The 15,032-nt window shown below is 43.1% G+C and overlaps 1 protein-coding gene across 1 annotated transcript in view; it reads right to left on the bottom strand.

Annotated features, from left to right (window-relative positions):
• Positions 1-14,642, bottom strand: part of LOC138662629 (kinesin-like protein KIF14) — a 148,165-nt gene extending 133,523 nt beyond the window's left edge. The window contains exons 1-6 of the mRNA XM_069748469.1: positions 13,882-14,642; positions 12,939-13,193; positions 12,482-12,569; positions 12,128-12,223; positions 8,217-8,269; positions 6,054-6,084 (exon numbers count right to left, since the gene is read on the bottom strand). Coding sequence (XP_069604570.1) covers positions 6,054-6,084; positions 8,217-8,269; positions 12,128-12,223; positions 12,482-12,569; positions 12,939-13,193; positions 13,882-14,582 — 1,224 coding nt within the window. The 5' untranslated portion in view covers positions 14,583-14,642. The remainder of the gene's footprint in view (positions 1-6,053; positions 6,085-8,216; positions 8,270-12,127; positions 12,224-12,481; positions 12,570-12,938; positions 13,194-13,881) is intronic.
• Between the last annotated feature and the right edge of the window lie 390 nt (positions 14,643-15,032).

The following is a 15,032-nucleotide window of genomic DNA, read 5'->3' as shown; positions in this document are numbered from 1 at the left end:
TGTAGAGATGTATCTGCTGCTAGAACTCTGTGTGGCATTGACCTGGTCTCTAATGTGAGCTGATGTTAACCTGCGATTTCTGAGGCTGGTGACTCGGATAAACTTATCCTCAGAAGCAGAGGTGACTCTTGGTCTTCCTTTCCTGGGGCGGTCCTCATGTGAGCCAGTTTCTTTGTAGAGCTTGATGGTTTTTGCCACTGCACTTGGGGACACTTACAAAGTTTTTCCAATTTTTTTTTTTAGACTGACCAACCTTCATTTCTTAAAGTAATGATGGCCACTCATTTTTCTTTACTTAGCTGCTTTTTTCTTGCCATAATACAAAATTTTAACAGTCTATTCAGTAGGATTATCAGTTGTGTATCCACCAGACTTCTGCACAATACAACTGATGATCCCAACCCCATTTATAAGGCAAGAAATCCCACTTGTTAAACCTGACAGGGCACACCTGTGAAGTGAAAACCATTCCTGGTGACTACCTCTTGAAGCTCATCAAGAGAATGCCAAGAGTGTGCAAAGCAGTCAAAGCAAAAGGTGGTTACTTTGAAGAACCTAGAATATAGACGTAAAAAAAGTTAAACAACTGAAATTAAGAATATAATTCCACATGTGTTAATTCATAGTTTTGATGCCTTCAGTGTCATGAAAATACAGAAAAATCTTGAAACGAGAAGGTGTGTCCAAACTTTTGATATATACATCTATATACATACAGTATATACAGCACATACATACGTTTATACAATCATCATACTATATGAGGGATTATATGTGTGGGGCTATCATACTATATATGGGAGTTTACAAGTTGAACCATCATACTATATAAATGTCATAATTAAATTATAACTATGCACTAACTAAACTACAACTCCATCCATAACCCTGCCCCCATATGACCAAAGTCTCGCCCTTGCCCCACCTCCACCCTGCCTGGCCATGGAAGAATGGTCTTACTTGAAGCTGGTCCCTGGTGCAAAAAAGGTTGGGGGACCACGGATCTAGGCAACATCTATTGGTCTTCGAAACATTGCCACCTTCAATAAAGTTCTTCTTGCACCCGGATATCAATTTAATGGATTCAGCAGGGACCATTTTCTTTACTTCACTAGTATTAGCAGAAATATAACTATGGGGCCCAGCCTATGGCCTCCATGCTTGTGAAGGGGGGAGCTGGAACAGGATTTCCACCACTTCAGTGCATGCTATAGAGTTGGACAGTGGCATATAAGAAGTTAAACAGCAGCGATCGTAGTCGGCTATAATCACTGGTTAGAAGAAGTTGCTGGCTGTATAGGGTATCACACAGCCAGCACCTGCCTGGTGTAGTGTTTCCCCAGCTCCTCTTAACACGCTCTCCCCCCCAGACATAATACATGGGGAGGGGGTGGGTGTAAAGTGTAAAAATCTTTTAGGATTACTACAAAATCTTCGCTTGTCAAACTCATTTACAACATCCAAATTCCCTATTCTGCCTTAAAGGCTGCTAACTGGGCAGCCTACCAGAAGAAAATACTATTGAGGCCTGCAGAACAGCAGGTTCCTGGTGAAGTGGCAACGTTGTGCTAGCACTCAACCATGCCCGGCGCAAAGATATCACAGCGTCAGTCCACCAGCCTCTTCCTGCCTTCTACCAGTGGACTTTTACGTGAGTAGGTTTAATTTAATATTGTGGGGGCCCTCATCATTGGTGGCTTTCAAAGAGTGTAAAGTGGGGACCATTATACTGTGTATAAGGGAAAAATGTGGACACTTTTGGGGACTTAATATTTTCTAGGGGGCCATTTTACCATCTTGAGGGAACAAAGGAAGCATACTTTAAGGGCCACAGAACAGGAATTATGTGGGGTTGTAAAAGGAGCATGGTTTTGTACCAGTAATCGGGACATATATGGCGGCAGTAGCGGCTCAGCATTGGGGTATCAGCAGGATGAGGAGGTTGTGCAGGTTGGGGATAGATGAGACTGCCCCTGGAAATGTGAGAAATCAGATTTGTCTTTGTTGTAATCTCTGCAGCAGAGTCTTGGCTGGAGAAGTTGTCATGTCGGTCTGGGCCAGATGGGAGAAGTGAATGACCATCAGAAAGTACGTCAGCTGTAAGTCACCATCTATAACCCTTTACATGTGCTGCAGGTCCAGCATCTATTTAAACTATATGGTCACCATATGGCGACAACATCTAAGGCCACCCCACCATGCACATTAGACGGACATCTGCCAACCCCACAAACAGGGCCGGACTGGGAGTAAAATTCAGCCCTGTATTTTAAGTTACACGGTCACGGATCCCTTCTCCGTGGTGTCACTAATTCGTCACGTGCCTGCTCTCACACGTGACTTGGGGTTGTGCCTGCAAGGGTTAATCTATCTCCCCACTCTCAGTCCAGCATTCAACCTCTGTCCTACGCTGTAATGGGAGCATAAATTACACACCGACCCAGGCCACACACCCACTCATACACACTGCCACCACTCACCGAATACACGGGCGATGAGTCCCAGAAATAATAATACTAATAAAAATATGCCTATCACTCATAAGGCTCGCACACCTTAGGCTATGGATTCTTTTAGAACAGGGGTCCCCAACTCCAGTCCTCAAGGCCCACCAACAGGTCATGTTTTCAGGATTTCCTTTGCATTGCACAGGTGATGCAATTATTACCTGGGCAAGACTAAGGAAATCCTGAAAACATGACATGTTGGTGGGCCTTGAGGACTGGAGTTGGGGACCCCTGTTTTAGAACATTCAAGGTTCAACTTGTTAAAGTTTTATACTTTAATGACAAAAGGGTCAGTGCCTACAATAAGAAAAGGTATAAAAATATGATAATAAAAAGACATACAACTTATGCAAAACAGTATCAAAATAAACAGGAGAAAAAAAACTTACAGAAATTATCTAACTGGTATTTGCTTTCTGCTCCCTGAGGGGGGGGGGGTGAATGGAGTTGGTGGAACACATCAGCTTCTCAGGCTGCCCTCACATGTGAACACAATTCTCTGTCGGCAGCCTAAATTTTTAACTTTGGTCTGAGGTCAGGTTTCTAGACCGGCCCTCAGGTTAATCTCAATTGCGGGCTGTTTGATTGGCCACGGCCGCTCTAATGAATATATATTATTTTCTCTTTTGAGACACTTGTGAAAAGGTTCTCAGGAATAGATCACCTCAGGCCGCAATTAGCATCTCCCCTCCAAGACCTAAGAGGTGCCAAATGTTACCTTCTTGGCTCTAGCTAGACCTCCTGGTGAGATATGGAGACACAATTTCTACTAGTCACAAGGAAGTACCTATCAACACCTAGGTGCGTGCGAACATACATACATACATACATACATGTCACATGGTGACTGTATACTATCTTTATATAATTGCAGGTTACAAGAATGAGGGGAGTATAACACGGCTATCTATCCTCCATATAGTACAATACACTCCTCCATATAGTATAATAGTTTAATACTCGCACACTCCTCAGTCCTCCATATAGTATAATACACTCCTCCATATAGTATAATAGTTTAATACTCGTACACTCCTCAGTCCTCTATATAGTATAATACATTCCTCAGAGCTCCATATAGTATAATGCACCACCATAGTCATCCATGTAGTACAATTCACTTCCCATAGTATAATGCACCCCCTAGTTCTTCATACAGTATAATGTATTCCCCATAGTCCTCGATACAGTATAATGCAGCCCACACAGTATAATGATGCCACCCCAGAGTATAATGCAGCCACCCCACAGAATATATTGTAGCCCCGAGTATACTGTAACCCCCCAGAGAATATAATGCAGTCCCCTCATAGTATAATGCAGCCCCTGCATATATATGGTAGCCCCCGATAGAATACAATGCAGCCGCCCTCATAGTATAATGCAGCTCCCCATAGAATATGATTTAATCACCCCTCAGAAAAATAATTTAATACATGGAAAACATTTAATATAGAATATAATACAGCCTACCTCCCCATAGAATATAATGTAGCCCCATAAAAGAGTATGATGCAATCCTCCCTCATAGAATATAATACAGCCCCATAGCATGTAATGTAGCGCCCCCCACCCCACCCCCCAATAGCCACACAATCCAGTTATCCCTCATTGAAATGTTAAAAAAAATATAATATATATATATATATATATATATATATATATATATATATATATATATATATATATATATATATATATATATACACAATCCTCACCTCTCCTCGTGCCCCTTGCGGCTCCTGGCTCAGCGGCTGCAGTCCGCCCGGCACACCGCAGGTATGCAATATGACGTCATCGCGCACCCGCAGTGTCAGAGGCAGAGGGGAATGATGGGAGAGGGAGCGACAGCGGAAGCTCTCTCCTCCATCATTGCATTCAACTATACCAGCGTCTGACCCCGGTATACTTGAATGTGGCGGCACTGGCGGGGTGGGGGGGGGTTGGGGGAGTTGGCGCTGGCGAGCGGCCCACGACTGCCACTGACCCTTCTGGCATGACCCCCCTGACTGAGGAGCATAAAGTAAAAATCCCCATTGGTTAGTTAACTGGTGCAGACCAGAGGGAAGTAAAGTCCTGGCTGAACACTGATAAAGGGACTGTCAAACAAATCTTGGCTGGGTTGAAGGACACTTGACACTCACTGCAGCAGAAATAAGAAGGAGATTCTTTGGATGTAATCAAAGGCGGCACTGGAGGGGAGGAGAGTCGGTGCTGGCGCCGCTGACAGCGACACAGATCAAGCGGCCCACTACTGGCACCAACCCTTCTGGCATTTGCCAGAAGTGCCTGATCGCCAGTCCAGCCCTGCCCACAAATATCAATGGGTTTAGCTGACAGTCTAATGTGTTTGTGTGCCCCAGATAAAGGTTGTCAGGGAGCTGAGGAGCCTTTTATTCTCCCCGAGATAAGCAGTCACCAGAGATGTGATCAGTATAACCATGTATGGAAGAAATGACCAAGATGGCTGCCGGCCAAACAATCGGCGGGACCATAATTTGGTTGAGAAGTGTGTAAGGTGTATGGTGAGGTGAGGAAAGCTTTAGAACATGTTTTAGCACCGTCACGGATTTACATTGACAGAGGAGCCTGAAGACCACAGAGTTTCATTTCTTCCACTCCTGCACGGATTAGAAGCACTTCACCTTCATATTAAATAGTGCATGTTTCTTTTAGCAGTGCAGGGGTTAATCTGCTCTGTTGAGAGCTCCTGTAGCCTTAAGGCGCTCAGCTATGCACTGTTAGCCACTCCTATCTCCTATATAATCTGGGTCCTGGCTAGCATTAATTGCCAGAGATAGCTTATGCTGCATGGCTGGAGGAGGTTATTATTGGAGAAGGCATTTGGTGGGTTTATCTGTGACTGTTGCTAGGTTGAGTATGTGATAATTCTGTTTTTCTCCTACTTTGATTTAACCCCATCCTCCACTTCCCGATGCATTCCTCTTATGTCTGCAAGTATATTTAGGTTTGGTATTTTTGGTTACCCCTGTTCATATTACCTTGTTAGTCTGGTTAGTGTATTACAGTACACGACTACTCCCCTCTTCCCTGGGTGGGGGAAGAGTACAGATTGAGGGAGATTTCAGGAGCTAAGGCAAGGTATGTGGCCCCAGCATCTTCACCATCAGAAGTAATCCGGGGAAGGGGCGTGCTAGGGCGCCCCTAGTGTTAGGAACATGGAAGGAGCCCCTGGTTCCGGAACACCCGACAGTCACTTTATGGTGAACACATCAGGAGAGTAGTATTGCCCTTAATCTATTTTTTTTATAATTTACATTGCATTTGTTATTTAATAAGTGTACATTTTTTTCACTAAGGTGTGCTATTGCCCCCACCACCAAAAAAAAAAAAAAAAAAAAAAAGGAAAAGAGTAGAAAAAAGGATTACATGTGGTTGTCAATGCCAGTTTCAATAGTGTAACATTTATATTGAAAAAAAAAATTCTACAACAAAACGATTGCGATTTCAGTTCCAATTTGTTAAGCTGTAATATCGTAAGTGAACAGCAGGTGGCACAAGAGACCAAGGATTGAGCACACATACCTGCACATCTGTGAATGAGGCAATCACATACCTGTGAGGATAAGAAGCAAAATTACTAGAAGGTAAAATAATCATTCTAGGACATCTGCTTAGTTGTCGCGGACCAAGAGGGAAATAACGTAGATGTCCCCTCCAGCAAAAACCTGCTGTTTTCTGTCCCTTGGCGCCAAGGCACCAACTGCTCCACAGTTTAGATGCCAATCCGATTGTAATGCTGCTATTCACCCCGGGATCTGTTTATTTTAAACTTTATCAAGTATAGAGAAACAACTGTGTTAAAGGGAGAAAAAGAAGCATCTGTTAAGAAGGGATTGCATTTATCAGGCAGAATACGATGATTGAGCAGGTAAATCGGTGCCAGAAAAAGCATAAAAAGTAAGTAATACAGTATACACTTAGTCTTGGAATTCTAGACATTATAAAATTAAATAAATAAATTGAAAATCGTAAACAAAATAAACTATTTTATTGCATGATTATACTTAGCAGTTTATTACATGTATGCCTATTCATTGCATTAATGCAGCAGATCGCTGGACACGCTTCTTAGAAAGGATAGAAAAATAATTTGAATATAGCAAATTCAGATTCGACGACGGATTCTGAACACATTCACTCAACTACTGCAGATCTACCTGTTCTCTGCTGCAGAGTTCCGCCCACACCCCTGATTGGCTGTTTCCTGTGCATGCGCAAAAGCTGCCAATCAGGGGTGGGAGTGTGGTTGGACTACATGGCAGCAGGTTTACTAGTCCTCTACTGATTATCTCCTGCTGATAAAACTATGATTTTATTAAAACTGCAGCAATCAACTCTAAGTGACACCGATGGAGTCGGGATCTCTGCCCCTATACTCTCAGATAACATAGCACAAACCTGCTGACAGATTCCTTTTTAAAGAGTAGTCACCGGGTTTGTACTGTCTTTTAAAGGAACCAAGAAAATGTATTTTCTGGTGGACTATTTAAAACATCAGCATAGGACGTGTTATACAGAGGACCCATTGCAAAGCAAGTGCCCCTTATATGGTCCTTCCATTTTAGTTTGAGTCGGGTTCTAAGTTTTCTTGAAACACTCAAAGCTACGTGGGGACTGATGAGTGGGACCGGGTTCGCATCATGGGAACAAGCCAAGTTATCAGGCTAGCGTGGTCATTCACATTGTGCTGCTCCCGAGCAGGTGGGGAGGAGATAGGAAACCAACACAGAGTCAGCGCCTCGGGCCTGACGAGAGAGAATAGAAGATTGATGTCGCCTTCCACCCGTACAATTATCACACCTTCCGGGCTGTGATCTCACCCATTATCAGATCAAGTTACACTGGCAAATTTCTAAAGGGCTCCTACAGATCAGGAGACGGCCGCCGCACATCTCAGGTGAGGAGCCATCATCTATATGCACTGGCCATATTCCACAAGACCCACCGAAAAGCAAAGCAAGGGAAACGAGACAACGAGGACCAAGTCCAGCCAACGTAGGTCTTTCTTTTGCGGCCAAGATGTGGCGATATAATAAAAAGTTGCATTAAAAAGGTATTTTTTTGTACAATTGTCCCATTTCATCTTCCAGAAATCCAAGGATATCCCATAGATCGTGGCCCAATTAGATAGGCCTCTGTGTAAAACTTGGGCCCCCTACGGTATGTTGGTCAGATGTATGAGCCCTTGTAGCACGCTAGATCACATAAAACGCAAGTTGCAGGACGGGGGGGGGGGGGGGGGTGGGCATTACTACATGGGGGGCCAACACTTGTCGTAATTATTTGCCCCATCCTATAACATTCCCATCCTGTGCCCCTTCTTGGCATAACGCCCCCACCCCTGTTCTTCTCCAGTGTAGTTTAAAAAGGAAAAATTATTATTCTCACACATCTTGGTGAAATTGATGTCATGGGGGGGAGGACACATTTGGCCTCATCAGATCCATAAATAATGGATCTAAAAAATGTATTAACCCATAAAAAAACAAAAAAGAAGGCAGTATTGCGGTTATCCAATCAACACACTTTCCCAAAAACCACAATAAAAAGCTATTTTGATATCTGTACACTGTATTTTTTAGAGTTATTAAATTGGTATGAATAGACCGCTCGCCACACCAAAAAATAAACCACCACATTAAGAAGGAAACTGTACTGGTAGGATGAAATCCCAGGAAGACTTACGTTGAAAGACCATCCACATATGGGCCGTAGGTAGGGTGTTCACGGACTTTCAGCTGTATATATTAAAAAAAAAAAAAAGTTTATTTTTTTAATGCAACCAAAAACTACTGTCCCTTCTAGTTTAGGCACAGAATAAACCTCCAGCAGCTCTTAGACGGCACAAGCTCAGATTGGCTGCAGCGTTTGTCAAGTTGACATCAGTGCTGCAGGCAATAAGACCCCAGAAGCAGAATGTTACTCAGGATGGTCACATACAGCACTAACTACAACCGAGGGACAGAGGATAGAGAATCCCTTATGCAGAGCCGGGTTGTAAGTGACATTTTTGAAGTCCTGCGCCTTTAAAGCTTTTGATCACATCAATCATTGGCAATCTGTTGATTTTGACAAATATAAACATTGCAGCATGCAGAGCAGTCATGGCCGACCAGACAGATTACAAATCAATGGAATCCACGGAACGACTGCTCTTGCAGATCGTGGATTTAGTTAAAAGTGCAAACATTACAAAATCTAGCAGAACTGTTTGGCTCTTTAGATTTACTGGGGGGTAATTGCCCCTTGTTCAGTCAAATGCTGTTAGTTTAAGGAGTAACACAGAGGCACAGCAAACATAGTTATATGCCACAAACATGTGACATAACACTTTATGGTTACATCATACTTAAACTCCTAGGATGCCTGGAAAGCATATGGAAAAAGCTCTGGTTTACAGATTTCCTTTAAAAGTGACTCACAGCAGCATGATGTAGAGGCAGAGACCCCGATTCCAGTGGTAGATTACTCAGTTTACTGGGTGCAGCAGTTGCGATAATCAGTTTTCTGTTGCAGATCTAGCAGAGCTCAGAATGCTGAGCCCTGTATAACCCTGCCCACACCACTGACTGGCAGATTTTTATGCATACTGCAAAGTCAGAAAGCTGCTAACCAGTGGTGAGGGTATGGTTGGACCAGCATGGCGCCCCAGGGTCTTGGTAGTCACTGTAGCATTGCTTTCCTAACGTGGAGAGTGATGTTATGTTTGGAGGCAAGAAGGGATAACTGTCACCAGGTAAACACAAGCATGCAACACATTCACACTCCAGGCCACCAGGGGGATCTTTTGATCCTATTTACTAGGTGACTCCCCATATATATGGTAGTTTTGGAGGGAAAGGTCAGAACAGTTCTTGCCAGGAAACAGATTGGATCAGTCTGAGGCAGAGGAGGGTTTTACGGAGCTGTGTAGCTACAGTGCTGCAGTTCCTGAAAGAGACATACAGAAAGCCGAATATATTGCAGTGAGCGTGTAGGAGAGCAAAGCACAGGAGAGGATACCAGCGGGAGACCAACCCCGAGCAGGCTGCCTCCTTCTGAGGCACAGAGACCAGTAGCCGGAACAACGAGGTTGTAAAGGGCCTCTACGACTTACATCAGAGACCGGCAGGACAGCTGAACTCAAGTTACCTGTCCGCCTTAATACCCAGGAGGTACGGTGACACCCTTAGAGCCTGGGGCATGCTAGAGTCCCTATAAACAGGCTCAAGTCACCAGTCACACGGGTTATGTCCTATCCTATACCGGGGACAGAGAGAGAACATCTGTGAGGACCTTATCTAAATCCATAAGCAGTAAGGGACTACAACACCATGGCGCTAGAGGAAGGCCTTGATTTCCACCTGGGAAAGGGAACTCCTAACTTGCCTTCAAGCCGGCCGGACCCTGCCTGCCCCGTGATCTGGTGCCCTGGACTGTGGCTGCCTGAAGTCTTCAGTAAACAAGGTAATGAGACTGCAAACCTGTGTCCTCATTCCTTACTGTATCATTCACCATCTTCCATCTACACATTGGGAGCCCTGGGGATATACAGTTAGGTCCATATATATTTGGACAGAGACAACATTTTTCTAATTTTGGTTATAGACATTACCACAATGAATTTTAAACATAACAATTCAGATGCAGTTGAAGTTCAGACTTTCAGCTTTCATTTGAGGGTATCCACATTAAAATTGGATGAAGGGTTTAGGAGTTTCAGCTCCTTAACATGTGCCACCCTGTTTTTAAAGGGACCAAAAGTAATTGGACAATTGATTCCAAGGCTATTTCATGGACAAGTGTGGGTAACCCCTTTGTTATGTCATTCTCATTTAAGCAGATAAAAGGCATGGAGTTGATTTGAGGTGTGGTGCTTGCATTTGGAAGGTTTTGCTGTGAAGTAAACATGCAGTCAAAGGAGCTCTCCATGCAGGTGAAACAAGCCATCCTTAAGCTGCGAAAACAGAAAAAACCCATCCGAGAAATTGCTATAATATTAGGAGTGGCAAAATCTACAGTTTGGTACATCCTGAGAAAGAAAGAAAGCACTGGTGAACTCATCAATGCAAAAAGACCTGGGCACCCACGGAAGACAACATTGGTTGATGATCACAGAATCATCTCCATGGTGAAGAGAAACCCCTTCACAACAGCCAATCAAGCGAACAACACTCTCCAGGAGGTCGGCGTATCAATATCCAAATCTACCATAAAGAGAAGACTGCATGAAAGTAAATACAGAGGGTTCACTGCACGGTGCAAGCCACTCATCAGCATCAAGAATAAAAAGGCTAGACTGGACTTTGCTAAAAAACATCTAAAAAAGCCAGCACAGTTCTGGAAGAACATTCTTTGGACAGATGAAACCAAGATCAACCTCTACCAGAATGATGGAAAGAGAAAAGTATGGCGAAGGCGTGGTACAGCTCATGATCCAAAGCATACCACATCATCTGTAAACCACGGCGGAGGCAGTGTGATGGCTTGGGCATGCATGGCTGCTAGTGGCACTGGGTCACTAGTGTTTATTGATGATGTGACACAGGACAGAAGCAGCCGAATGAATTCTGAGGTATTCAGAGCCGCCATACTGTGTGCTCAGACCCAGCCAAATGCAGCCAAACTGATTGGTCGTCGTTTCATACTACAGATGGACAATGACCCAAAACATAAAGCCAAAGCAACCCAGGAGTTTATTAAAGCAAAGAAGTGGAATATTTTTGAATGGCCAAGTCAGTCACCTGATCTCAACCCACTGAGCAGCATTTCACTTGTTAAAGACTAAACTTCAGACAGAAAGGCCCACAAACAGACAGCAACTGAAAACCACCGCAGTGAAGGCCTGGCAGAGCATCAAAAAGGAGGGAACATAGCGTCTGGTGATGTCCATGAGTTTAAGACTGGGCAGTCATTGCCAACAAAGGGTTTTCAACCAAGTACAAAAAATGAACATTTTATTTAAAATTATTTAATCTGTCCAATTACTTTTGGTCCCTTTAAAAACAGGGTGGCACATGTTAAGGAGCTGAAACTCCTAAACCCTTCATCCAATTTTAATGTGGATACCCTCAAATGAAAGCTGAAAGTCTGAACTTCAACTGCATCTGAATTGTTATGTTTAAAATTCATTGTGGTAATGTCTATAACCAAAATTAGAAAAATGTTGTCTTTGTCCAAATATATATGGACCTAACTGTACTTCACCTTTGGGAAGTTATACTATCTAGCTGCCATAACATCACCCCAGAGGACCCCTTAAAGCAGAGTCAGTCCCCACTGACCGAATAACACAGGTGGCATCACAGACAAACTTTATTCCCTTTCAAAGACTTTCCTTTTTTACATGGGCGCCCAGGGCCACGGACCGGGTTGCCACCGTGACATCCCCTCGTGAAACGCTTGACCCGGTTCAGAGTACCCCACGGCCCAGGCAGGGGACTCACCAGCAGGCACGAGATACATAGTCCTCGAAAAAAGCATTTTCTTGGGAGAAAAAATAATTTCTAGTAAGTGATTCGTCACTGGAATCAGGTTGTCTTTCCCTACATTATGGGTCTCAGATTGCACCAACATTCACTTTAATACAAAACAATGGGAAGTCTACATCCACTTACAGCTATCTTTAGTCCTGTGTCTCGGGGGGTGGTCAGGAGATCATGAATTTTCTCATTGTAGATTTCAAAATAGCTCATTTCCACATTATAATTAACCTGTAACACAAGACACGAAATTGGTGACCATTCCAGTCCACGTCACACTATAAATACAGCACAAAAGAGGCTACTGCATACAAGTACTTTACAGGGGTGTCAAACTCCTTTTCATCGAGGGCCATATCAGCTTTATGGTTGCCTTCAAAGGCCAGCAATTGTAAAGGCTCGTGCAAGACTGTACGAGCACAAACTGCAATGCATGGACGTGGCAGGTCAGGAGTTTGACGTCTTTGCTTTGTAAAGGTTGTGTCTCACCTCTTCCTCGTCTGGGACATTGATATGGTGAAAAAGCTCCTGGCAGAACCTTGGAATTACTCCAACATCGGTACTGTAGCCCATCATCCTAAACACAGGGTACAAATGAGAGGTAGTTTAAAAAAAATTTAAAAAAATGCACGTCCACTCTTGATAGCCAAACACACACGTGGCATCTGTAGTACACAATGCACATATACTATATAGTATATACACATTCACAAATCTATATTAATGATTTGTGCTGCCCGGATACTTAACAGTACATCATGAGTTCACTATAAAGTCATTAGCTTACGAGTTTTTTTTATTAATTTAGGTGAATATCTCTTGGGTCAAAAACTATGGAATGCTCCAAAGATAAAGATAAGGAAGAGATAACATTTAAATACATTGCAATTAATGCAATAGGCAAGATTAAGTACTGAAGATATTTTTACATGGTGCCTCCGCTTACGTGTAAGACTTCCCAGAGCCGGTTTGACCATACGCGAACAGGCATGCGTTGTACCCTTGGAAGACCCTAGCCAGCAGAGGCTGGGCTACTTGTCTGTAAACCTCCTCCTGAGTACAATGTTCGTTATCTCCAGGTTGTGGGAATGAAAAGCAGAAGTCATACTGGAAGAAAAACTTTTGATTGCTGTGGGGATGATTAACAAATATATTTTGTCCAGTAACAGACATTACGCTTTCATGCCCGCTTGATATTTCTCTGCAGAAAGAAAAACAGATAAAAAAAAAAAAATACATACTATTTAAAACAGTTTCCAAAAATAAGATGTACCAGTATGTCCCATGTCAGGTGTTGGATATGTGGCCATCACGTCCAGCCAACAGCAGCGACTGGTGCTAAGATCAGGTCACTCCCATTTATCCATTTAAATACCATGGTCAGAATTTGACAGAAATATTTAAACAGAATGATTACATTCCAGCACCAAACATCCACATTCCTCCACAATGAGATTCTGGGGCGCTACTAGTTCGCCATTGAAGCTGGAGGTCTACTGGAGGCCCAAGGGCACAATCATGTAGTTAAGAGAGTTTGGCCAAAATTGTTTAAAATACAAAGCTTTTGTTTTGTAGGAGTTTGGAGAAGTAAAAGGGTTCTCGAGCATGAAGACCATCGTTCAACCATATGCAATTATATGTGGTGACAATTTTTTTTCCACCATGATTTGACATGATTATGACCAAGATTGTGACATGTTTCACTGGATTCGGTACGTATGGAGATGGTCACCATGAATATAGTGCACAAGGAATCCAGCGGCACATTGAGGACTGTGCGCACAGACCAAGGGATAAAGCCTCACGTTAACAACATAAAGCCAAGCTAAATTTTGTTAGAATTTTAACTTGTGGCCATCAAACTAAGTCCTAAGCAGAGTTATCCTTACCGATCATTCAGAGGTCTGATGCGTACAGCCACGGTTACCGCTGCATTCTCCGGGACAGATTCTTTTGATCGCCCAATGGACGCAAGGCCTTCCTTAGCAGATTGTGGATTTGATTCTGGCATAGCACAGGAATTATCAGGGGAAGTGTGATCTACTGTCCCAGAACTGTAACGAGGAACCATCATCCCACTAGTTTGGGTTCCTTGAACAACTCCCTTTTCATTGGTTTCTTCTGTGGAGGTTACACACCCCATGGAAGGTCTAGCATGGTTGACCCCTCTGGAAAAGTTTCTACTGAGATCTCCAAGCCTGCCCTCTTGTATGAGATGAGGAGTAGCATGTTTTTTCAGTAGAGGTAGTCTACTTTTTACTTGCTTTGACCCATCCACTGGAGTGTTTGGTTGAACTTCATGTGATCTGCTTTGCTTACTTGATACTGGACACTCTGTATCAATATCAGAACTTTGATTTCTTTTTTGAGATGAAGGTTTTCCGGTTTGGGAAGTCTGAGCTTTTTCAGTTTCGGTCACCTGACTAGCCTCTGTTCCTTTCAATTTTCCGCGAAAAAATGCTTTAGAAACCATTGTACTGAGTGCTTGAAATTTGCTCGGCACGCTTTCCTCAGCCACCACCTTTGCTGGAATTTTGGCAGAGCTTGCTTCTAAGACGTTGTCACAAACTGCTGAGCTGTGAGTTGGCATCACGGAAGAGCACACGGAGAAGGTATTGCCATCCTCACCAATTGGAGAAGGAGTGGTAGACATTTTCTAAAAAAAAAAAAAAAAAATAAGAAACACAAGCTGTAGAACATTCATGAAAATTAAGACCTCTGAACGATAGCCAATGAGGAGTCATAGTAAGCTTATTTTCAGTTTATGAGTTTCTGGAGTGTAAATTTGTCAAAATCCCTCTCAAAAACTTGAGCATTTCTACTCCAGAAACCTTAGCAAGCTAAATAACAGTGAATACGCCCCAATAAGGACAGTAAAACAAACTTTTGGTTAATATCCCCATAAAAAAAAAAAATAATGTAAAAATGTTTACACAGGCTTTTTTTTTTTTTTTTTGTTTGTGTATTGGGGGGAGGGGGGGGGGGGGGAAGTTATTTGACCTTGCCAAAAAACAAAAGCCACCTCTTCCATAAAAATAGT

This window comes from Ranitomeya imitator, chromosome 2 (assembly GCF_032444005.1).
Source record: "Ranitomeya imitator isolate aRanImi1 chromosome 2, aRanImi1.pri, whole genome shotgun sequence".
NCBI classification, from domain to species: Eukaryota; Metazoa; Chordata; class Amphibia; order Anura; family Dendrobatidae; genus Ranitomeya; species Ranitomeya imitator.
This window is presented reverse-complemented; position numbering and strand designations above follow the sequence as displayed.